The sequence below is a fragment of the Pongo pygmaeus genome, chromosome 1 (genome assembly GCF_028885625.2).
Source record: "Pongo pygmaeus isolate AG05252 chromosome 1, NHGRI_mPonPyg2-v2.0_pri, whole genome shotgun sequence".
Classification (NCBI taxonomy): Eukaryota; Metazoa; Chordata; class Mammalia; order Primates; family Hominidae; genus Pongo; species Pongo pygmaeus.
In genome coordinates, this window is record NC_072373.2 from 34,154,299 (window position 1) to 34,181,348 (window position 27,050).

A 27,050-nucleotide genomic window follows, 5' to 3' on the forward strand; every position below is an offset into this window, starting at 1 on the left:
GAAATAACTGCTGTTTGTATTTCATTTACTAGTAATCAGTGGAAGAAGACATATAAATGCAGAGCTAAGAAAATTTGAGTTATTTATGCACAAGGAAACTTCAGATGTTTACAACAGCCAAATCCCTGTTTTTATCTTTATTCATTCATTTATCATGTATTTATCGAGCACCTATTTTATGTGCTCTGCTAGTATCTGGGAATAAAATAGCAAGCTAAAACAAATGAATTACATTCTAGTGATGGAGACATATAATAAATAAGAATAGTTATGAATATCTAATCATAAACTGAAGGAAAGAAAGAGGTTTTATAGAGCATATCACAAAGTTACCTGAATTGGTGTTAAGGAAGGCTTATGAGAGAAAGTGATAGTGTAGCTGGGTTCTGAAGGATGAATAGAAGTTTTTTAGGTGAAAAAGGTTAAGGAGGAAAAAGAGAGTGAGCATTCTAGGTAAACGTACAACATCAACACAACCTTGTGACAGAAGGGAGAAATCTAGTGGAGCTGGGGTTCAGAGAGGTAGAGAGGGATACAAGATGAGTCTGGAGAGGGTGGCATAAAGTAGACTAATTAGAAGGAGGCCTTGTAGACAATTTGCAAATTTAAAAAGAACTCTTTACCATCAATGACAAGAAGAGAATGATATAAAAGCAGTTGAGTGAAGGGAAAACATGGTGTTGACTTGGATTAAGGCAATGGCTGTGTACAAATTCAAAACATATTTAGGTTACAAGTCAACAGCTTGGTGACAAGTGGAGACAGAGTTGAGGAAGAGAAGAAGATATCAAGGATGACTTGCCCAGCCAGAGGGATGGTCATGCCATCCGCTCAAATAGATGATACCAGAAGAAGGCCAGGTCTGGGGAAAGATTATAAAAGAGTCTTGGTTCTGTTGAGGTCCCTTTTAGAATTGAAGATACCCATGTGAGTTAGCTTGATGAATCCAGAGCAAGAAATCCAAGTCTAAAGGTTCAAAATAAACAGAATAAAGACTAGGCAGTGAGTTTTTGGTGACTATACAAAAATACTTTAACAAGGAATGCCAGATAAAAAGAAAAAATAGTTGTAAATTGAGACAAGCCTAACACAACGAAAACATTTTGTAAAGCTAATACTAGGAAAACAATAAACAGTTTTATAAATATTAGAAATTGTAAAAGCCAGGGTTTAGTGAACGGAATCGAGTCAAAACAAAAGAGCAAGACCAAAACTCCTGTTCCATGAAACCAATCCCTGTCTTTCAGGAAGGGGTAGTTGAGTTATGGCTGGGGAAGTATCATGTATCAAACAAGAAGGGAAAATCTTTGAGAGGGTCGTTGAGGTGGTTGGGGGAGGAAGAAAGCAAGTGGAGCTTATGAAGCTTTCCCTATATTAAGATAACTACAATACGTTACCCTCAAATGTTTCTGTCAGAAATAACCAGGTTATCCCGTTCTATCTTGGAACTGACACATGAGCATATGCAAGGCCAGTTTCACTATGAGAGGAAATTTTACTTTATTTTATTTTATTTAGTTTTATTTTTTTGAGATGGAGTCTTGCTCTGTCACCCAGGCTGGAGTGCAGTGGTGCAACCTCCGCCCCCAGGGTTCAAGCAATTCTCCTGCTTCAGCCTCCCAAGTAGCTGGGACTACAAGCATGCACCACCACAACTGGCTAATTTTTTTGTATTTTTAGTAGAAATGGAGTTTCACCATGTTGGCCCGCTGCATCTCGAACTCCTGATCTCAAGTAATCCACCCACCTCGGCCTCCCAAAGTGCTGGGATTACAGGTGTGAGCCACCGCACCTGGCCAGTTTCACTATGGGAGGAAATTTAAGTAAACTCATGCTAAAGCAAATACCACACATTAATTGTAATGGAGTTATGAACGTTCAAATAAAAAAACCCTTTAGTTTATATAAAAACAAAGTCATACTTACAGTTTAATAAGAAATGCAAATCACAAATAAGTTACGGCTTTACTAGACCAGCAAGAATTAAAAACAACAAAAAAAGAAAGACAAGTTGATCTAGACCTCTAATTCTTAGGAATAAACAGCTATTTCAAATCTTCAGAATGTCTAAATTTGTTTTTTGGTATTCCACTTAAAATTTCCCTAAGTCTCTTTGAACTTTAAGCTTTAAGAGTCAAATAATTCTACTGATTTTTGACACAGAATTAGATGGGATTTGGTCTTTTATGTCATGTGTTCCTTAAAATTTGAGAAATAAACAAAGCCCTACACATGGTTCTTTCTTTTTTTGAAGGCCAAGATGCACATTATTCAATTTCCTCTTGGCCTCAGAAGTTTTCCTTTCTTCTGCATTACAAGAGTGAAATACTATTGGAAAACAAGGTGTGTCACATGAACTGTGCAGCATAGTATATAGATCTATGTAAGAAATTGAAAGAACTCCAAAAGAACCACTTTTACATTTAGCGGCTGTAAGGTTGGATAGAGAGCATATTCTAAAATCTATATCTAGGGATGTAGATTAGGGAGTCCCTGATACTTTCTGGTCTAGTAGTTTTTTTTCAAATATCTTTCCAGGAAAAACTACTCACTCTTATACTGGCCTAATGGAAAAATGAACTCACTAGAAAATTCCACGTTTTGTCAAAATCTTTATCAAGTTTCTCCCTACAAGAAATAAACAAAATAAAACTTGAGAAAATAAAAGTGATTTCAGTTCATATAATACACGCTTTCTTAAAATTCCCCTAATCCTAAGGATAATGTTGGGGGCTAGTTTCAGAATACTTACTGAGCATCAAATTGCCTAGGAATTAATCAATAAATCTATGTAGGATACGAACAAGGTAAGTAGTCCAAACATTTGTGGTATAAGGTCTAGAAGATCGGTTGGTAACTACCTTCTTTAGACTTCAATACCACCAGGATGCTTAACTGTCTTTTTCTTACAAAAAACACATTCAGGCACCTGTGTTAGGCATTCAGTCTACTTCAGTGTCAAGACAAGGTCTAACAATGATAAAATGTGGCATAAATATATAGTAATATAATAGAAACAATCTTGAATCTATATGCGATTTCAAATATCTTATTTCAAAAATGAATTTCAGTATATTTGGTTTCAGTGAGTAGCCACCGAGGAAAACAGTCTGCATGTATTTAGCAAGGGTAGTATCAATGCATCCAAAATATTTCTTAAATATTTTGAATAAAGGAGTGACAAAAACTCAGCATGAAAAGTAACATCCTGGAGTTCTACCTACCTAGATCATATCTAAATTCTCAGCAGCAAGCAGGAGACTCAGAAAATGCTGACTTTAATTACAAACTTTATTTGTCAATACAATTCACAGTTTATACATGGCGCATTCCACCATATAAATTTTCGGAACAGTTATTTGAGGAAATGGGTGTAGCTTTCTTTCTAAAAGAGCCTGACTTTCTAAAATTTTGGTTGGATTTTTTTTAACTTTATAAAAGTACTTTTAACAAATTAATTGAATATTTACATTTCTAGCTTAAATTTAAATTTTGGAAAATAAGCATCTATTAGTTTATTTGCTTCTTTTAAAGATTCTGGGTTTATTTTTCAAGACCCTAATCTGAATGCCACTTATTCAGATACAGCTCCCACCCCCACACACAAAAAAAGTAAAAGAAATCAGTTTGCAATTATATTTAGGGAAATTATTTTCTTTCTGCATTTTAAAAATTATATATATATACAATGTACAGCAGATCTAAGTATGAAAATAAAGGAAAGGGTAGCAATTTACGGGGTGCATTTACTGAATTTTTTCTGAATCTTGGAACCATCCAAAGAATTACAGGATATAAAATTAAACTAAAAAGAATAATCAGCCTCTTTTATGTAAAAAAAAAAAAAAAAAAAAAACCACACAGCAAACTCTCAAAATTTAAATTGTGCTATAACAGCTTTTTCTCTAATGTCAGAGATGAATTATGCCTGCAATCTGCATTTTTCCATGTGCAAAGTCACAGTGATCCCAACTTCAACTTCTGCCCTCACAGCCAAGTCACAACTCCAAAAGTACACCCACAGAAGGCTAGGACTGTGCCCTGCACTCACCACTGTGCCACCTCCTCTCATCTGGCAAAAGCCACCCAACGAAAAGAAAATTATATAAGCCTTTCATACATCAAAAAGCAATTAGAAGCTGGCAGTATACTGTTTATTAGCAAATACTTGTAACACATTGTTTTGCTATTTTCTTTCCATCAGAATGATAATTCACACCCACTGTTTTAAATCCCCTCCAATAATATCCATTTTTAACAGTTTTCTTCTGTCAGGTCATTATATAGATAGATAGATAGATTTTCTTCTTCTGCCTTTAAAAATGTATAGTTATTAATAAATGATAAATTCCAAATACTGCCAGGAAAAAAGGGGATTGTTTGGGAGCAGCCAATTTTACCAGCCTGGTCATAATCACACTGTATATATGTACCACTGGTACCTGAGTCAAATAAATACTCAGAGGGGCCACCTCTGCACCTCATTTCTCTGCAGTGCCTTTAACGCTAGGCAACGCTGAGTGTTGCTTCAATGTCCATCTAATTTGGCATCTATTTCATCTTCGGGCATCATCACTTCAGTCATTTTACACACTGTTTCCAGCAAGGTATGGTATTCAAATGGGAGAACTGGGGTAAAAGACTGCAGAGGTGAGCCTAGGGGTGGGGGCAGGGAAGGAGAAACCACACATTAGCTAGAGAGGTTCTGTTTCTTCATAAGGTAAGGCACTGACAGAAAATTTCTTAGGTAAAAGGCTGCATAAGAATTTCTTGTCATTTACAAAAAAAAAAAAAAATGTTGTCATCCATAAATGGTCCATATCTAGGCTCAGTTAGGTAGACCCTGAAAAGTTAAGAACTGATCCCTCAAAGCTACATTGTTACCAGAAACAATTCTCATTCATTCTGAGGCCTTATGGCACATTAGGGAAAGAGAGAGGAAAACAGTCTGGGCACAAAAAGGCATCAGACATTGCTTGTCATTCCACTCATCAAAGAAAGTGGACTGTTCAACAAGCATCATCAGAAAGAAAGTGCTGGCTCAGAATTCCAAATTCTCTTGATGATAGATGACCATGATGGGTGTATCTATTTTGTTCCCCCTTTGAGCTCATGCACAATTTAAAAAATGCTACCAGCAACAGTCATAAAGAGTATAGAGAAGTCCTCACCTATGGCTATGCCTAAGGTTATTTAAAGAGAGGGCTATTTGATGTTCTCAATCACAGCAATCTCTTCACCAGCACAGTGTGGCGTCAAACCATTCAGATAGATACTCTCAGTCTTCAGTAAGGGAGGCAAGACATCCCTCTCGCTGGTCAGGTGGTTCACTGACAGGGTCCTCCTACAAGGAGTCAGCTCCTGATTGTGGTTTCCAGCCAGTTCTGCCGAGAGCTTCCGCTTGATGGAGGTGGCCCGCTGGAACTTGTCATAAATCTCCACACTCAGTCGCCTCCTGGTTTCTTTGAATTCGGCTGTGACGTTGGCTGTCCACTCAGCAGCGTGTGCTCTGAACTCTCCTACCTGGAACACACAAGCAGAGAAAAGATAAAGATATCGACATGCCGATCAACATTTTCTATGCTTTATCTTCTGTTCATTTTATTTTGGGATTTTAAAAAGAAGAGTGGAGTAGTCTTTTACAGCACTGGTGGTCTGAGAATTGATGAAATTAGGCAGGGTATACACAGCAGGTTTCTATCTTATATAGATATGGCTCTAAAATTAATCTCTGAACTTAAACTCTAGGAATCAAACAATATTTCAGGGGCTCTAGATGTGCTTGGTTTTTATACATGAATCCTGTCATTGAAATTTTTGATGCTGTGAAAAGGCAATCTCTAGCTTTTTAAAAACATTTTTAGTATTTTTTTCACTTGTATCTAATTTCAAGAAGTATTGGAATGTACGAAGGGCAGTAAGATCTAGTAGAAGGAGCAAGGCAGAATAAAAGAGTCTGCAATATGAACCCAGGTGACCTTGTTTAGTTCTGAAAATAGCAATGCTGTTTGCTCAGATGTGAACCTAGTTTTCAGAGATCAGAAAAGGTGTGTGCAAGAGCGTTGTATCCAACCTCATACTGGTCATTTAGGAATTCTCTTTTTCCTAACTAAGCAACAAAATATTTTGTTTCTGCTTTCAGGGAATGCAAATAAATAATAACTGTTAAGTCCACCTTGAAGCCCACTTGGGAAACAGTTAAACCCAAGGCACAGTTTCTCAAAAAATGTTTGTGGAATCCGTGAAATTACCCAACCTGTGGGCTACCACATCCTCAGCTGTAGAACAGACATCTTCACAGTACACACCTAACAGGATGGCTGAGCTAATGAACTTTACAAACTGCAAGATTTTATGCATTTATTATTATGTGGTTATCTTTTGAGAATTAAAGAAAAAAAATGTGCCATCAATCACCCTGAGTCCATCAGACATTTTCTTTGACCTCTTTCAAAACTGCGTCCGTATGTTTGTGTCCTAAAACAGAAAATATGACCAATCCTATGGGAATCTTTATAATCCTCTTAACTAACCAGAATTTAATAATCTAGACTGTCACTTAAAATAATCTCCTAATATGGAACAACTCCTCCATTTTCTTCTAGCACTTTTGCTTTCAGCTTGGGAAACCCACTGAACTCATTTCTTAAGTGACCCAGGCTCTCCTTTGCTTCACAAGCAAACAACTACAGCTCTGTTTAATGTATTTAATTTTTGCCCTCTTGATTTTTCTTTTAAAAAATCAACACGGGAAATATAACTGATAGTTTCTAAATGTTAATACTCATCTGAATTATTGGAGGGGATAGATATATACGTATATCATAATATGATATGTACACATACTTGGAAGTAAGGCTATAGATATAAATGTGTGTGTGTGCGTGTGTGTGTGTGTGTGTGTGTATACTCAAAAACAGAAATGAAACTTCAAATATCCAAGGTGGATAGGAGGATGATACATGGCAAATCAACTCTTTTTTTAATCCACACATAATCATACAGACACATACATTTGGGGATCTATGTTTTATTTTAACAGGCCTTTTATTTCCTAGTTATACTGTCTTAACAAGAAATAATTGCTTGATATCTAGGTCTGGCTCTGAAAAAAAAGCAAAGCTGGAAAAATGAGAACTCTATGGCATGTAGAATCAGCAAAATCAAGCTTTCCTTAACCACTGAAGCAACTTAGGGGAAGCTTGCTGGGAAAGAGGTGCAAATCTACAGGAATTTATCCTGGAGATACTTACTGTTCCTATAAGGGATCCTGTCCAACTATACTTAGATATAGAACGGATTACTAAACATGTAATTCTGTTTTGGGGTACTCTCAGGTTAGGAAGGCACAGGCAGTATCTATCAGTGGTAGCACCCAGTCATTCGGATTTGGCTCCTACAAATTCCATGCACACTTACAAATAAACCCTCCCACAGTTTATATTATTTTTCTATTTTTTACCTAAGTCATGTCTCAAGTCTTGGGGCATGGTCAGAACTGATGGATCTAAAATGAAATCTATTCCATCAGCTTTATTTTGGTTACCACCAGCCTCTTACCTCACAGCCAGTCTTTCATGAACAGAAGGGCTGTAGACTTTCACAGAACCCGCCACCACTTTACTTTAGTAATTGTCTTCTTTTTTGTGTTATCTTAAAAAATATCTTTTTAATATAAAAGTAATAGGCTTTGTGCATCAAAATTCAAATGTTCACCTATATACTTGCTAATTTTCTGCCTTTTCTAATAAGAATGTAAGCTCTATATACATCCTCAGCACCTAGAACCTCGTATGTAGCACATTTCCAATAAGTACCTGTTAAATGAATAAATTTATCACTGGAAATACACATACTCTGTAATCTCATACCACAATGATAGTAATTGGCAGTAGTATTTATAGCACACATGTTATCACCTGTTTTTCTTCTATCCGTATACACTAATCTTACTTTCTGCCTCTTCCATCTCAATTATCATCAACATTTTGCAAAAAAAAGGTCTTACAGTACACACATTGTTTTGTACATAGCTTTTTTCTCATCGAATTTTAGTCCTTTTTCCATGTTAGTACTCATTTCAGCTCATAGTTTATATCAGCCACCTAGCACTTCCCAAGGATAATGGCTATGGCATGATTTAATCATTCCCCTATTGGTGAACATTCGGATAGATTTATTTTTTTTAGCTATTAAAAATAACACTTCAGTGAATATTCTTGTACCTACACCTTTGCTAATGTGTGCAAAGTATTACCGCAAGTGGAAACACTGGGTCGAAAGGCATGAGTATTGATATGGCTTTGCTGTGTTCCCACCCAAATCTTATCTTGAATTGTAGTTCCTGTAATTCCCATGTGTCATGGGAGGGACCTGGTGGGAGGTAATTGAATCACCAGGGTGGGTCTTTCCCGTGTTGTTCTCATGATAGTGAATTAGTCTCACGAGATCTGATGGTTTTATAAAGGGGAGTTCCCCTGCATTCGCTCTTTTGCCCACTGCCATGTAAGAAGTCCCTTTGTCTTCCTTTCCCTTCTACCATGATTGTGAGGCCTCCCCAGCCATGTGGAACTGTGAGTCCATTAAATCTCTTTCCTTTATAAATTACCAAGTCTCAGGTATGTCTTTACTAGCAGTATGAGAACAGACTAATACAAATATTTTCTGATTTTGCAGACACTGAATTTTCTGTCTGATTTTACTGGAGAGGCAGAATAATGTGCCGAATCTAAACCTCTAAGTTTGAATTCTGGCTCCACCACATATTCATTGTGTGTCTTAGGGTAAGTTTTTTAACATCTTTAGCCTCAGTTTTTCCTGTGAAGTGGGGGAAACAACAGACTCCTTCCCATAGAGTTGGTATAACAATCAAATAAGTTAATATATTTAAAAGAGCAACACCGAGCACATAGCAGGCACTAGATACACATACAAAATTTTGCACACTTTCATGACATAGACCTGTATTACCAGTGAGAGTCCTTTTTATTATGGGTATTTATTGAGCATTATTTTCAGACTCAGAATTCCCAGCAGCCTCACCATTTCTTTTCTGCACACTTAGGTATAACCTTTGCATTTTTGTAGCAAAAAGCACCTTATCATTGGCACCTGCATAGAAAGTATTTTAAATATTTTAATCATTTCTTTTTTGCAATTTGAATCTTAAGTGGTCCCGATAAGTTGGACAAAGAATGAAAACCTTTCTTAGACTTGACTGAATTTTCTCGAGAATTTTCACAAAGTCACCGTGATCTCACAGGTTTACACTAATGGCAAACACACAGGAAACAGGAACATGTAGAGCCAAGTGCTACTACCAGTTAGTGATTCCTGCCAATTAGGAAAAGCCTGAATGCAAGAAAAGCTCAGACTCGTTGGAGTCCATAAATTATTAATACTTAGTTATCTTTAATTGCATTCAATTTCTGTCAGAGGCTGGTATTTTTGTCTAATTTTGGAAACATTTTTTTTCTCATTTCTGTAGAATTCCCAGAGGTGGAAAAGTAAACTCTGCAAATCATAAAAGCTGTAGTAACAATCTGTCAGAAATGGGGTGGGACAAGTGGGGGGATGAATGGGAGCCTCACCTTCTAGCTCTATAACCACATTCTATGTGCCCACAGCCATGCAATTTAACCTTCTTTGAGCTTCAGATTCCTTACCTATAAAATAGGGCTAATAACCTATTTCACAGGACAAATGTATGAGAGAGAGATATATATATGTATATATATATATATATACAGCCATGTGTATATATATATATACAGCCATGTGTGTATATATATATATATACAGCCATGTGTATATATATATATATACAGCCATGTATATATGTGTGTATATATATATATACAGCCATGTATATATATACATATATATATACAGCCATGTATATATATACACATATATATATACAGCCATGTATATATATACACATATATATATACAGCCATGTATATATATACACATATATATATACAGCCATGTATATATATACACATATATATATACAGCCATGTATATATATACACATATATATATACAGCCATGTATATATATACACATATATATATACAGCCATGTATATATATACACATATATATATACAGCCATGTATATATATACACATATATATATACAGCCATGTATATATATACACATATATATATACAGCCATGTATATATATACACATATATATATACAGCCATGTATATATATACACATATATATATACAGCCATGTATATATATACACATATATATATACAGCCATGTATATATATACACATATATATATACAGCCATGTATATATATACACATATATATATACAGCCATGTATATATATACACATATATATATACAGCCATGTATATATATACACATATATATATACAGCCATGTATATATATACACATATATATATACAGCCATGTATATATATACACATATATATATACAGCCATGTATATATATACACATATATATATACAGCCATGTATATATATACACATATATATATACAGCCATGTATATATATACACATATATATATACAGCCATGTATATATATACACATATATATATACAGCCATGTATATATATACACATATATATATACAGCCATGTATATATATACACATATATATATACAGCCATGTATATATATACACATATATATATACAGCCATGTATATATATACACATATATATATACAGCCATGTATATATATACACATATATATATACAGCCATGTATATATATACACATATATATATACAGCCATGTATATATATACACATATATATATACAGCCATGTATATATATACACATATATATATACAGCCATGTATATATATACACATATATATATACACACACACACACACACACACACACACAGCCATGAGCTACATGATTTTTTGGTCTGCATATACAGCAGTGATCCAATAAAACTATAATACTACATTTTTACTGTACCTTTTCTATATTTAGGTATGTTTAGATACACAAATACTTACCATTGTGTTACAAGTGCCTGCAGTATTCACTACAGTAACATGCTGTACAGATTTGTAGCCTAGGAGCAATAGGCTATAGTATACAGCCAAAGTGTATAGTACACTATACCATGTAGGTTTGTGTAAGTGCACTCTATGATGTTGGCACAATGGTGAAATTGCCTAATGCCACATTTTCTCATAACATAGCTCCATCTTTAAGCGATGCATGACCGTGTGTGTGTGTGTGTATATATATACACACACACACACACACACACAGATATATATATATATCATGTTGATGATAATTGAGATGGAAGAGGCAGAAAGTAAGATTAGTGTATAAAGATATATATATATATATCTATGTGTGTGTGTGTATATATATATATCTGTGTGTGTGTATATATATATATCTGTGTGTGTGCATATCTGTGTGTGTTCTCAAAATATAAGGGGCCACACAATTATTATGATGATAGGTAAAGATGGTATGGTTTGCCAAGGGTGCTTTAATTATTTATTACTTCTAAGACCTAAACTTCTTTTAGAGGAGTGCAGGGCAAATTCATGCTATATAGAAATCTACCCTATAGCGGGTTATATTAAGGTGAAGATACACTGCCTCAATTTCCTAAAGATACTGAAAACAATACATTGACTCATAAAAGTGTGCACTTGGGCAACTCATCTAAACCACCAATAATAGTATCTGTTCCTTTTTAAAAAAAAAATCTTTTTTTTTCTTTTTTCACTTTTTTTTTCTTTGTTTTGAGACAGGGTCTCACTCTGTCTTCCAGTCTGTGGCATGATCATGGCTCACTGCAGCCTTGACCTCCTGGGCTCAAGCAATCCTCCTGGCTTAGCCTCCCAAGTAGCTGGGACTATGGTGCATGGCCCCATGCCCAGCTAATTTTTTAAATTTTTTGTGCAGATAGAATCTCCTGAGGTTGCCCAGGCTGGTCTCAATCTTGTGAGCTCAAATGATTCTCCTGCCTTAGCCTCCTAAAGTGCTGGGATTACAGGTGTAAGCCACAGTACCCAGCCTGTTCCCTCTTTGTTGTGCTCTTTCTACCATTATTTATAATACTTTAGGAATATAACACTGCCCAAACCCAAAGCTTGAAAATCAGGAGAAAAAAAAGAGAAAATAGAGTTCCCCAAAAACTAAACCAAGGCAAGAAAGAATTAATCATTCACATCCAAAAAAGAAAAAAGAAAAACAATCTTGACCTTATAAGATTATAGCAGGGGTATCTAATCCTTTGACTCCACATTGGAAAAAAACGAATTGTCTTAGGCCACACATAAAATACACTAACACTAATGATAGCTGATGAACTAAAAATAAATATATTGCAAAACATCTCATAATGTTTTAAGTTTATGAATTTATTTTGGGCTGTATTCAAAGCTATCCTGGGCTGCATGCAGCCCACGGGCCATGGGTTGAACAAGCTTGGTTTATAGCAATGTACTCATTATTCACCAAGTAACACATAATCCCCTAATGTACGGACTCATATCTTTTCCTGGTGATAAAATTGTCTACTCAAACTCTAAAGATGCTTTTTTGTTTTCAAAGAAATTCAAAAATAAGTTCCTGAGAATATCACATTTATATAAGTAAAATTTTTTCTTAATAGAAATAATGCTTTTGGTGGTCTGGATAATTAAAATTAATCCTTGTGCATTAAAATACTTTTGCTTCATCAGATTTTCATTAAAAAAATTTCAGCAACTTAATCAAATAGTATTTCATCTTCCTATGACCAAGCAATCTGCATTACTTACTAAACCAAGCTGAGGACAAAAAGTGAGCAAAAACAGCTCCAAAAAATCACAATGAATGTTCCTACAGGTCATGTAATTTACGGAAGAAAGAGGTCTTTACTGGAATTCCATGTATTCTTAACTTTCACATGATGCTCACAGCCCAGGTGATCTGATTTACAAAAGAAAAGGAAGGAAATGGAGTGCTATATATAAACAGGCACTTGTTCTCCGACTCTACTGGAACTGTTCTCATCCACCTCACTAAGTTCTCTGTCCTTAACTCGCCGGATCTTCACAGCTGCAAATGGCACTGCTCCGTCCCTCCCAATCAGTGTTTGCTCTTAGTTTCTGAGTCAGCACACTCTCATGGCTGTTGTCTCACTGTTCGGGTCAATTTTCTCAATCATCTGTAGCTTCATTTTCCTTTACCCTCCTCCTTAACTACCTTTGTTCTGCAGGGTTCTATTTTCATTCTCCCTGGATAATCACATCCTTCCGATTGTTTCAATTACCATCTATTTGCTGATGACTCCCAAATCCATATTTCTAGGTCAAATGTTTACTGAATTCCACATCTGTATAACTGACTGCTTATTAAGCCTCTTCACTTTCGATGGCTCCCAGGCATCTCAAACTTATGTCCCTAAGTGAAATCATTTAACTTCTTTAACTTTTTTTTTTTTTTTTACTTAATATCACATCATGGTACCACTAAGTTTCCTAAGTTGAACTTCAATATAATCCCTTGCTCCTCCTTTTACTGAATCTTACATCAAGTTCTTATTCAAATTTGTTCATTAAAGCAAATCTTACAACCAGCTCCAATTCTTGCTTATTTACCTCTTTTCCTCTCAATTCCTTCACTTCTTTCCGTTCCTATTGTCAAAACTGTGGAAGAGTCCACCATTTTATCTCATATGTATTACTTCTGTGGTCTGCTAACCAATCTTGCTGACTTAATTCCCTATCCCCTCAAATGCATTCTCCACGCAGCTGCCAAATTGCCCTGTAATGAACACAAATCGACCTAGTACTTTCCCTTGCATAAAACCAATTGATGCCTGTTTCACTTACAATAAAGTTCCAACTCTTTAAAGTGACTCATGTAATCTAGGGCTTACCTACTGTTTCAGCCTCAATTCTAATTATCATCCCTCTCAAACTCCATGTCAGGGGCCATCCTGAATGTTTCTTTTATTTCCTCAAAATTCTTCTCTTTCTTTTGCCTTTGTTCATTCATTACCTGTTTTTCTTTCATCCAGAATGCTGTTTCCCAGTCCCTCTCTAGAATATTTCCTATTCATGCTAAACTGGACATCCTCATGGAGCCATTTCCCGATCCCCTAGAATACATTAGAATCATCTGCTAGTTGTGCCCATACCCCTCTGTACTTCCCTAGCATTACTGCTCAACACAGCTTATTACAATTACTAGTCTGATTGCTCTCCTGACTTCATGACACTAGAGACGATATGTCCACCATATTCTATTCAGTATTCCCAGCTCCTAGAAGAGTGTACATAGTGAGAATTCAGTCAGTACTTGTTGGACAAATAAATAGGTAAGTGAATAAAGGACAAATGAATCAATCACATTTTTGATACACAATCCAGTACAAAGAATCTGCTTCCTGGTTGACTCTGATGGGATAATCTTGATCCTCTCAGCAGGAAGATGCAGCCGGTGAAAAGCACTGACTCATAGCCATCTCTATTCATAGTAAAGGTCCAAAATATGTTTCCTCAAACTAACTTTTTAGTCGTTGCAGAGACTCCTCAGCATTCTAAGAAGCCTATGATGCTAATATCTCATTCTCAAAGTGAAGAACATCATGCCTATTGTATATATAGATCTTTTAAATCAGATTTTCTTTCTTTTTTTTTTTTTTTTCTTTCTCCTTACCAGCCCTCTAACTCTTTTCACCTCTGTCACCACTTTTCATGACAATATCTCACCAGGCTATTCCAGAACCTGGGCTTTATCATCTTTACGGAATGCAATCTTTGAAGTTAAAGAAAGGTTGGCCGGGTGCGGTGGCTCATGCCTATAATCCCAGCACTTTGGGAGGCCGAGGTGGGTGAATCACGAGGTCAGGAGATTGAGACCATCCTGGCTAACATGGTGAAATCCTGTCTCTACCAAAAATACAAAAAAATTAGCCAGGCGTGATGGCACGCGCCTGTAGTCTCAGCTACCCAGGAGGCTGAGGCAAGAGAATCACTTGAACCCAGGAGGGGGAGGTTACAGTGAGCCGAGATCACACCACTGCACTCCAGCTTGGGGACAGAACAAAAAACAAAACAAAACAAAACAACAAAAAACAAAACAAACAAGCAAAAAAGATATGTTAACAATTTCACTTTAGAAGAATCACTAACATCTTCCTCTGCAACTATAAATGTTAATCCTCTGATAGCTTTTCAATGGAGCAAAGTCTCATGATTACAGAGGCCTAGAATCTGCCTCCTCAATAATGGTTCCAAACCTTACCATCCTCAGGTTATCTAACATATCTCAAATAATGTCAAGAAGGCCCTTGTCATGGTGGCAACATAATTTAAAAACAAGCACTTGCCATATTTCAACATTTTTAGAGTAATTTTCCTGAAGTGCGTAAGATCGATAGGGTGGCCTAAGAAGGATGAAAGTTCTCTATTCTAGAAGTCTGAAATGTATGAAATTTACAGTAAGCTCATTTATAACCACAAGGAATATTTATTACTCCATTGACTCCACTCAGCTACGTGGCCAATTTTTTGAAGGTAAGGACCATTGTTCTGTTTCTTATCAAGTTCAACCTTCCTTCCTACCCTCTCCACACTGCAACATCTTGGATACTGCTATGAGTATAGTAATTTAATAAAATAAGTTTAGTCTTCCCAACTAGATGGTAAGTTAATGACAGAGACTATGCATTCTATCAATTTCTTCTCCTCATAAAAGTACCCAACATGGTAATTTGAATAGACCAGACTCCTACATATATTCTAACTGACTGGCAAGAGAAATCTGTGACCATTGACTGACATAGCCCTCCTCCTGTACAAAAACACTCTGAAACTTTCATATAAAGGTGATATTTGCATAGGTTCTCTACCAGTGTGTGTTGGTACAGCCTGAAGAGAAAGCAACTTATAAACCAATTTTAATCAGACTAAAATCTTCATGTCCTTTGATAAAAGTCAGTAATTTATAGAAATTAATTCTGATCACGAATTTCCAGCAAAGGAAAAGGCAAGTATGTAAGAAGATATTCTTTGAGCCATATTTTTAATAGCATAATCTTGAGGCTAATAAATGTCATGTATGATGTCAATGTTTATGAGAAGACTGTCAGCTACAGAAACCATTTTTCTTACTACTATGGTTGTATTAAGTAAACTGATTAAAAAACTTGCATTTTTATCAACTGATTACAGCTTTATAAAATAATGGATGCATATAATGATATACAAAGTACATAAAAATGGAAACTATGGATTTTAGCAATTACCTGTTGAGTATCTATTATATGCCAAGTCCTGGGCTTAGTGTTGGCTTTCTTGAGGTAAAAAGTTATTTAAGTAGTATTTTTATTCCCTTTTAAGTCTCCCTTTACTGGCGTTATATTATGCAGTATATAGCATATCCAACTCTAAATAAACCTTGGGGAGGCAGAGTTCTTTATGGGGTGCTATTTATTTGCTCAACACAACCTAAGTATCAGAATTTGACTGCAATTGCCCCCAGGAATTTCTCTGATTCAGATATCACAGTAAAAAAATGCCTGAAGAAGGTATTTAATTTTCAATGGTGTAAAGAAATTTTAAAAAGATTATTTGAGTCTATATTTCCAAATTGTAGCTCTACATTGTTGACTGAAGTGTAATTCATTATATTTTACTACACACACGAGTGTGATAAAGGGTAGTTACCAGTCCTGAATTTCATGTTTGCATAATGTTTTCACTTTTTTAAGTTTCCTTGGCTCCCTCTAGCTCTACTCCAGGTCATTTGAGCAGTTATTTGCTTGTCGCAAAAAGTGTAACATGATTTAAAGAAAATTTTCAGTCTTTTCAGTTTGAAAAAAATTTTTTTTCATTGCATTTTTTAAGTGGTCTTTATTAACTGCATTCCTAAGGAGATGATTTTCCTCCAAACAACTCTGCAAAATGCCAACTCCCTATTTTTGCAAGAAAGTAAAGCCAATTTTTGAGGAGCAGTACTTCTTGATACTTTCTTTCTCCCTCTGCTGTTTTTGAACCATGCGTCTGTGACATGAGTAGGTACCATCCTACCATGACTTTTGATAGAATAGCATCCAGAGTCAGTTTCATGTCAAAATGTTTTCTCCACATGGCAGAAATGATTGTCTCCGCTCTAACTGGGGTTACCCAGAATTTCATTGTTGAATAGTAGCTAATACCCAGGAGGTTCTCCAATTTTAGATAATGCTGTTGCATGAGTCCTGTTTTCCATAAAACTCAACAATCACCAAGAGATTGGACATCATTTCATTTTAAATATGCTGCTTAACTTATCTGTATAAACTTAGACAACTCCTCAAATTTAGACTAATTCTAAACAAAATTATTTACTTAGCTTAATTATCTATTTCACTTTGACTTTCAGAGCCATCCAAAGCTTTGTCCTTCTGAACAAGGCTTTAGCACTTCCATGCCTTTCCATACATTGGAAAACCTAACATTCTCTGCTTCAGTTTTTTTTTTTTTTTTTACCCAGCATACTTTCCCCAACTACCTGTGAGCTTTGAAATCCTGCAATACTCTTTATAGAGTTTTGATTTCTGGTCATGAATAAAAGTGTAAAAATAAAATTTTCTAGTTTTCTAAATAGTCCATCTCCAAAAGATGAGTGTTCGAACAGCATTATTACAATTATTTGCAGTCAGCCACCTTAGAATAGAAATATGTGGTGTGATTTGGAAGTGTGGAAATAGCAATTCTGCCAGGTGTTCTATGGTAAGAAAGCAATTCATATTTTATTTCTCTCAAAGCCCCTTCCACCATGCATTCCTTTGACTCAGGGTCTTCCCTTCTCACTTTATGTACAAGGTCATTTTTTTTTCCCTTGCAGTCTTACAATCTTGTCCTAATCAGTTTCTTCCTATGGAGCTTACCCTGCCTTATCTATATTTTTCATTTGAATTGGCTATACTTTCTCTTCTTAAGTAATCTTCAACTGACTATAAACTGTCATTTGTCAAAGGTAAGCCAGTCCCTGTCCCAGAATAATCACTAGATAAGGGATTTCTACCTGAAACTCTGTAAGGTTTTTCCAATTACCAACAGCCAACTCAAGTATCGATAATACTTGTATGAGTTTGACTTTTTTTTTTTTTTTTAGAAAAGAGCTTATTCTGTACAGATATAATCATTGTTTTTGATGTGGGGAAACTTTTCCACCTAACGGATGGCTTCAAAAGAATCTGAAGCAAAGCTGAGAATTTAGGATTTAAGAATGGCCATCTGGAAATTTTCTTCACCAGAAATAAAACTACAGAAGTCTTCCTGATCTTTGACCAGGATTTTTTTCTGTCCCTTTTGGAGGTGGTATTTTAATTTTAATTTGCTTTTCTCAGTGCTCGAATGCTTATATACCTTAATGCTTTGAAGAAAGTTAAATATTAAAAGTAGCTGAGTTAAAAACATCCCTCTAGTTAAATTTGTAAAAATAATTAGAAGCCTACTTTGCATTCCAATTTCAGCGGTTGCCTAGACTAAAATTCCTAACAATTATCATTAATTCATTTTCTAAAGTATTGACATTTCATTGTATTGTTGAACTGTGCTTGTAAAAGGAACATTTCCAATTATTCTCTTTACCAACCAGGTTTAAAGAAAAAAAAAAGCCTAAAAGGATTATTTAAGTATCACATTATCTTGACAGAACAGTACATGATGTTTTCTCTGGTTTTCAGAGAAGTATATGTAATATTCATAAGGTCTTCTTAACCTAACCTGCTTTTTTTGGCTAGTAATTTCTCTACTTCTTAATATTACACATATTAATGTAATTGTGTAAAGATTAATTACAAGAGTACTTAATCTTTTTAAATAAAGACAATGTCAAGAAAAATAATACTAAAATTTATAGCATTATTTTAAATAATATCTTTCTTCTAAAAATGTCTAAGTATGAAATACAGTGTTAACTGTCTTAATGATGAGATGTGGCTGCAAGACCAAACACTCACTTGTTGCGGAGTAAACTCAACTTATTTTTGTCATCATATCACTGAGCATCCTTGAAATTCTCTTCACTGCTCTGCTATTGGGGTTTCTTTAACAATCCATTTTATGAAGCTCATCCAAATTATACAGTATCTTATTATATTGTAAAGATGATAATATAGTTTGGATAGTTGTCCCCACCCAAATCTCATGTTGAATCGTAATCCCCAATGCTGGATAGAGGTGGCAACTGGTGGGAGATGTTTGGGTCATGGGGTCATGGGGGTGGATCCCTCATGGCTTGGTGCTGTTTACACGGTAGTGGGTTCTTACGCGATCTGGTCATTTAAAAGTGTGTGTCACCTCCCACCCCACTCTCTCTTGCTCCTGCTTTTGCCATGGGACGTGCCTGCTCCCACTTTGCCTTCCACCATGAGTAAAAGCTTCCTGGGGCCTCCCCAGAAGCAGATGCTTCCTGTACAACCTGCAGAACCATGAGCCAATTAAACTTCTTTTCTTATAAATTACCCAGTCTCAGGTATTTCTTTATAGCAACGCAAGAACAGCCTAAATATAGATGAGGATACTGAATTTCAGAAACAATATAATTTGTGTACTTAGATAAAATTTCATACACTGTTATATGATTGAGTTATAGTAACTAGATAAAATTGATTCCTGAACAATATGCATTTGAACTGTTTGGGTCTACTTATATGTGGATTTTGTTCTGCCTCTGCAATCACTGAGACAGCAAGACCACCCCCTCCCTTTCCCCCAACTCCTACAAGCCTACTTAACATGAAGAAAATAAGGATGAAGGCCTTTATGATGGTTCATTTCCACTGAATAGTAAATATATTTTCTCTTTCCTATGATTTTCTAAATAACATTTTTATTTTCTCTGGCATATTTTACTGTATATATAGTAATATAGTACATAATAATTATACAAGATATGTGTTGATTGTTATCAGTAAGGCTTCTCAATAGTAGCCTATTAGTATTTTTGTGTGTGTTTTTTTGTTGTTGTTTGTTTGTTTGTTTGTTTTGAGATGGAGTCTCACTCTGTTGCCCAGGCTGGAGTGTAGTGGCGCGATCTCAGCTCACTGCAACCTCCGCTTCCCCAGTTCAAGCAACTCTCCTGCCTCAGCCTCCCGCGTAGCTGGGATTACAGGCACCTGCCACCACGCCTGACTACTTTTTGTATTTTTCAGTAGAGATGGGGTTTCACCATGTTGGCCAGGCTGGTCTCAAACTCCTGACCTCGTGATCCACTCACCTTGGCCTTGGCCTCTCAAAGTGCTGGGATTACAGGCATGAGCCACCATGCCCAGCCAAGTAGTTTTTTAAGGAGTCAAAAGTTATACAAAAGGTTTTGACTGTGCAGGGAAAGAGATCAGTGCCCCTCACTCCTGCATTGTTCAAGGGTAAATTGTTATTTGCCAGGACAATGTGGAAACTCTACAAGTACCACTGTCTGATGACCCGGGTGGTAGTAGTGATGAGGCGGTGGAGGGTAATCATCTGTTTGTTGTTCAAGTTCTTAAGGTATTCAAAAAATACCAAGTCAAAAGTAACAACTGAATAAAGAGGTGGGCTGCAACCTTAAAGTCATTTGCCATAATATGCTTTCATTACGTATTTAGCAAAATCAAAATATTTAATGATGTTTCAAAACTCATTCAGGAAACCTAGATTTAATAGTGTTTATTTATAACAAAACGGCATTTTATGTTCACTGCAGCAATACAGGACCAGTCCACTAAAACATGGTTTTGCTTCCTTTTCTCTTCCTCTCCCTTTTCTAAACAATTCAGCCCCAAAGCAGTGAAATGGAGCAGAACTAGTTAGCCATCCATGCAGTTGGTTTGGGAGAGGGCCATGGTACCAGAGTGAAATGTCAGAGCCAGACCAGCATGAGAAGAATGTCTACTCAAGGGGTGGCAGCAGAGTGTGGGTGTCAGAGTCTGAGATGGGTGACGAGGTCAACCCAAAGAGGGAGGCCCAGCACATAGTTTCAGAGACCAAGCAGGGCGGAGAGGGTGTCCCTGCAGGGTTCCTGGTGGTGGTAGTAGCGGCAACTCAAGATTGGCTACTTACAAGGAGACTCATCAAATAATATATTGAGAATAACAAGAATCAGAAGCTTCACCATGGATGAGACAGGAATTACAAATATAAAAAAGCAGGAAACCAGAAGTAACTCTATTATATCAGATTGGAACTAGAGATACCAGTATGAATTCATGGTTCTCAAAATATATACATATAAAATAAACAGATATGGAAATATGTGTATGCATGAGTATAAAATATATTCCTTAGCTCTGTCAACTAAGAGTGTGTGAGAGCAGTGACACCCCCATTAGTAATAAACACTCAAATATTTTTCTCTAAATATTATTGTCCTTTATCCACTAAAAGAAATCATGGCACCTTGGAGAAATGGAGGATTCAGGGCTAGGGTAGAGAAACTGTAAGTTGAGTCTGGAACATCTAATGTGCTGGAGTATAAGGAATTGCTCAAGGAATAATGGGGATATGCCAAAAAGACAGAGAAGTTTCAAGGGGCTCCCAGTGGCCAAGCCTTAGACAACTTGAAGACCAAAATAAATGATTGTAACAGATTATAACCCATTGATTACAGCAGAAACCTGTGCGTCTGTATTCACATAAATAAACAAACAGTAAATTGACAGTTTGATGATGAAAAGGATAACCATAAAATCTCAAAATGCCTTTCCAAAAAAATATGCATTAAATACACAGAGAAAAGAGGAGATTTCCAATGGAAAAGGCTAGCAGACAGCACCTTCTGTCATCGGGTTAATATCATGAGTCATGGGACGAATCAAAATTCTGTGTCATCTGATGGACGCAATGAGAAGAGCTTTCCCTGTGCTATTTAGCCTTATGTTGGGTATCAATTCACTTTGACATTTATATTTCAGTGGCACATTTAAGGAGATACATAATAGTTATAATTAAATGTCAGTGTTTAAATTTCAGTGATAATTATATTTTTTCTAACTATTTAACCTAAAATGAAGAATTTATGATTTAAACTAAAATCTTAAAATAGGCACGGACAGGATTGGATCTTCAGAATATCCTCAGAGAGGCCACATGCAACATATGTGGAGGCCAATGCTCTGGAACACTGCTGAGCAACTCTAGGACAAACCTCTTTTCTTTATGAATTATCCAATCTCAGGTACGTTTTACAGCCTCACAGGAATGGACTAACACAAATGTCTAGTTGGTAAAATCAAAGACGTACTTCTTTCATCCAGATCTATGTATCTCTGCGAGTTATCTTTTTCAGACATGACAGCTATTAAATTAATCATCAAAATAAACTGCATGACGAAGCAGAATTGGGATTTGCTACAACTGTTAAATCCAGATTTGAAAAAATAATGAAGCATACAAATCACATTTCTCCTATTATTAATGTTTAGTGAGAGCACAAAGGTTTTGTATGATCAATAAGTATAATTAAAATAGTTTAGCACTATTTCATACTCATCATTTAACATTTGTATTTTTGCACACATTTTAAACATGTATATTAGTACAGAAACAGTAGTATATCTTTGCAACTTATAAATATGCATACATTGCAAGCACATGCTAAAATTTTTTTTACTACTAATAATTTCCAAGAAAAATTCGGAGATCACAGGAGAAAAGAAAGGAGTTGATGAGAAGTAAGGAGGGAAACAGGACATGTAGGAGGGATGCTACTGTGGTGGACCAGGGAGATGAAAATGGTAGTTTTGGAGATAGCGAAGCATGCATCAAAATGGTGGTATAGAGACTAAAAATGGAGGAGAGCATTTACATGCTTTGTTCATGGAATCATTAGGACTTGTGATGCATAAGCCATGGGGGTGAGAAAGAAGACAGCATCAGGAATGACTGAGAGGATTCTGGCATGAGCAACTGGATGAATGCTGGGTGATATTTACTGAGAGTGGGACGTTAGAGTAGGACATTGTCGGGTAGCGATACTAGGATTCCATGTGGGTTATGTTAAATTTGAGGTGGTAAATAAGTGGTTGATTTATAAAATATTCCGCTTCACAGCAGCTTCTGCCATCCTCTTGGGGGAGTTTCCATTTCTATGTCAGTGACTCACCTTCAGACTTCCCAGCACTTTAACCTTTGCTGTAGGTCAATATCCACTCCCATGTTCATAGACTGGATCTAATCTCTGACCACAACTCTAATCATTCCAGCTGTTTTACTGTATTTCCACTATTATCCTATACTGTGACTGCATTAAGTCTTGTAGACAGTTGGTCCATTAGTGCCTTAGTGAACTGGTCCCCTTTTGACTCCTTCCTTCACTCCACTATTCCCCTGTGAAACATCATCTCTTCACTGTCCCAGGGTCTTATGAATTTCTTCTTTGGACTTCTATTCTAGCACTGTATCATGGCTACTGGTTCATGTCTATCATCATGTTTCCTATTAGACTCTGGTCACTGAGGGCTGAGACTGTGTCCTATTCATCTTTCTATCTCTAGCACCAATCTCAGTGCCTGAAATATAATGGCTGCCCAACAGAACTCTAAAACCCTGAACTGTGCAGATAAAATTTACTGCTTTTTCTTTAAACTACCCTAAGTCCATCATAATAATTAAAACAGATTTAACAATGTTCAAAAATCCAGTTTAATAAACTAAAGGTGGTTATTTTAAAATTTAAAGCCATTAAATCTACTTTGTATTCACATTGGAAATTCTATTCCAAGAAGTGACAGATTTCTTTTTCCTGGGAAATCAAGGGTAGAAATTATTTAGGTTTCTTGGGCTAAAGTAGTCTCTGATCAAGTGAGTTACCAGAATTAGTGTCAGTGCAAGCTATAGATGAGCAGTTGGAGAGTTTAAGAGTGTGAAAAGGAAGATGAGAAGTGAGTAATAAAGAAGTGAGAAAAGAACAAGTCTTCATTTTGTGGTTTTTGTTGCTGTTGTTTTCCGAGGTTAATGCATGCATATCTAAATACATGCTCCATTGGTTTAATAATATCCTTATCATATTTAAACTCTGCCTAATGGAATGTGGGAGAAAATATTCAGCATGGTTTAAGCAGATCCAGGAAAATGATTTTTCCAGTTTCTTTTTCAAAGGTGAAATTGCTTCCAGAAATTTGTCTTAAGAGTAAACTCTCCCATGTACAATTGCATGGGTGTGGGTGGTGGACATTTATAGCAATCCTCTGAAATAATTGACAATCCACTGATGAGCCAGTGTTCCCTTTGACACTGGATAAAATGAAATACCCAGGCAGCAGAAGAAATATAAGCCCAAAGATATTTTCCAAGACTTGCTTTAGATTTGGAAAAAAATAAGTAATGTGTATTGATACATTTATGTCATTGTCCCTGCAGTTAGTCTTTTACTCCTCTTCTTTCTGTTTGCAATGATATCAATTACAGACCATAACATTTCTAGGAGGAAAAACGCAATCTATATCATTAGCACAGAAGAAACAGCTTTGGTTTAAGACAGGTTACTGCCAGCAATTCTGATCTTAGCCTATAGCTGTGCTGTTTGCTTCAGAGCCACTGCCATTGTGGCTACTGGGTGCTTTAAATGTGGCCAGTCTGATTTGAGATGTGCTCTAAGTGTAACATACACACTGATTTTGAAGGTTTATTATTAAAAAAGAACATAAAATATCTCATGACTTTTATATTATTCAATATTTACATGTCAAATGATAGTAGTTTAGATATGCTATTGGGTTAAATACAATATATTATTAAAATTAATTTCACCTGTTTATTTTTACTTTTTTAGTAAGACTATTAGAAAATTAAAAATTACATGTGTGGCTTGCATTTCTATTTTTATTGGAAATAGAAATACAACATTCTATATATGATATATAACATATATAACATACAAAGTATATATAATAGCATTATGTATAAAAATACAACATATTAATATATTATATTACATATAATAATCTGATATATAAATATATATTATATCATATATAATATACAATATTAATACATTATATGCGCTATAGAATATATATTATATATTATCTAATATACTATATTAATATATATTCTATATTAGTGGTTACTTTATGAAGTGCTAGTCCACAGAGCCCTTTCAACACCATCTTTAAACTGGACTACAATAAATCATGCTTTTATTCTTTTATGAATATGTAAAAAAAAGTTCAGAAATCAAGAAAATAAACCAAAATTGGAAAACAATGCAAAATCAGAAATATCCCTCATCCTATTTCAACAAGTAAAAGTAGCAGTGAGGGTCTAATAATGCGAAGTATTCATGCACATTAAGTGAATGCTCACAGCTGCCTTTCCCAAACTAAATATAGCACTGCCAAATTAGTTCTACATAAATGCTGCTCACTGTGCAGGACATGCCCTGTCTTACAAGCATGCTGGTGTATTTTAATTAACTTGGCTAAACTGTAATGATGATGCCTAAGAAACAGGAAGAAAAGGCAGAAAATAAAATAAGGGACAATGGAAATATTGTGGAGGTGACAGGAAGGCAAAGCTGGCATCTCACCCCAGAAGAGTGCAGGGGCTTACCCTGAGCCTGGTGAAACAGATCAGAAGTGCCGTGGGCCTGTCTCCCCAGCTGTGTCCATTGATGACTTTTGAATTCGGAATATGGGGAAAAATAATGCCTCTGAATGTAAGGATAAAATATGGGACTCTTCCATTGTGAAAGGAAATCAAAGAGCTATACTTTAGTGTCCTTTTAACAAATGTTCCTAAACAGTATCCTAAGGTAGCATGATAGACACACACATGGCCACCCTTTGTCTGTGGCCATCAGAGCTGTCCAAAGCATCTACTTATATTCCATGAAAAGTCAAGGACTGTGACAAGAGAAAAAATGAAATGGAACTCCTTCACTCCCACTGCTAGTCACCTCAGGCAAACTTTCATATTTAGCACTTATGATATCACTTTATGCTTTAGAGAACACGATTTGACCTATTTTTTTGTATCCATTTAACAGGGAGCTGTGTTATAATGGGTTTCTGTTAAACCTTGGTCTAGTTATTTTATGAAGCCTGTATTACATCAAGTAATAAAGGGGTAAGAAATATTCAAGAAGGAGACAAGAGGCAGAGGAGAAGCAAAGACAAATTCAAATGCCTCTCCTGGTGCCTTACCAGTATTACCTATTGCCTTTTATTTGGTATTAACTGAAAAAAAAAAATCCCCCCAGCTTCATTAGCTTCATTAGCTTCATTATCTCTTATTAAATCAATGCTTAGTGAGAAGGAACTCTTTTGCCTTTGTCTGATTTTAACATCTTCAAGGTTCATAACAAAGCTCTCAAAGGCTTTAACTATTCCCAAGTTTCTCTCTCACTAGCCTCCTTATCTTCTTTCTTTCAGATGTAAAAGTTGGTTGCTCATGCATTTCAAATAATGGAAGATAAAAACCGCCAGAGAAAGAGAAAGGAGGAGAGAATTAACCAGTTCATTTTTCTCTAGTTTTAAAATACCTTCAAACTGCCAGTTTCTCCAATAGGGAACAATCCATGTAGACATTATTTTTTTTTGGTTTTTGGTTTTTCCATTTTTCATTTTTTTAAGACAAGGTCTCACTCCCACTGCCCAGGCTGAAGTGCAGGGGCATGATCTGGGCTCCCTGCAACCTCGACCTCCCAGGCTTAAGCCATCCTCCCACCTCAGCCTCCTGACTAGTTGGGGGTACAGGCATGCCACGACACCGGGCAATTTTTTTGTATTTTTTGTAAAGACAGGGTTTTGCCATGTTGCCCAGGCTGGTCCTGAACTCCTAGGCTCAAGGGATCCACCTGCCTTGGCCTCCCAAAGTGCTAGGATTACAGGCATGGGTCACTGAGCCTGGCCATGATTGCTTTGTGAGACAACATACCCAGCTACCTGATAGCTTTAGTAAACACAAGAATATGACACTATTCATGGATGCTGATATGGTTTGGGTGTGTGTCCCCACCCAAATCTCATGTCAAATTGTAATTTCCAGTGTTGGTGGTGGGACCTGGTGGGAGCTGATTAGATAATGGGGACGGATTTCACCCTTACTGTT

At 36.0% G+C, this 27,050-nt stretch overlaps 1 protein-coding gene across 6 annotated transcripts in view; it reads right to left on the reverse strand.

Moving 5' to 3' along the window:
• Positions 1 to 3,274: 3,274 nt before the first annotated feature.
• The window catches only part of KCNK2 (potassium two pore domain channel subfamily K member 2), a 237,320-nt gene continuing 213,544 nt past the window's right edge, over positions 3,275 to 27,050 (reverse strand). For 4 of the 6 annotated variants that reach the window (XM_054454964.2, XM_063672212.1, XM_063672218.1 and 1 more), the window contains one exon: positions 3,281 to 5,523. In XM_054454964.2, the coding sequence (XP_054310939.1) occupies positions 5,206 to 5,523 (318 nt within the window). In that variant the 3' untranslated portion in view covers positions 3,281 to 5,205. Of the gene's footprint in view, positions 5,524 to 27,050 lie in introns of all 6 variants that reach the window. The other 2 variants (XM_054454957.2, XM_054454972.2) reach the window with 1 other exon arrangement.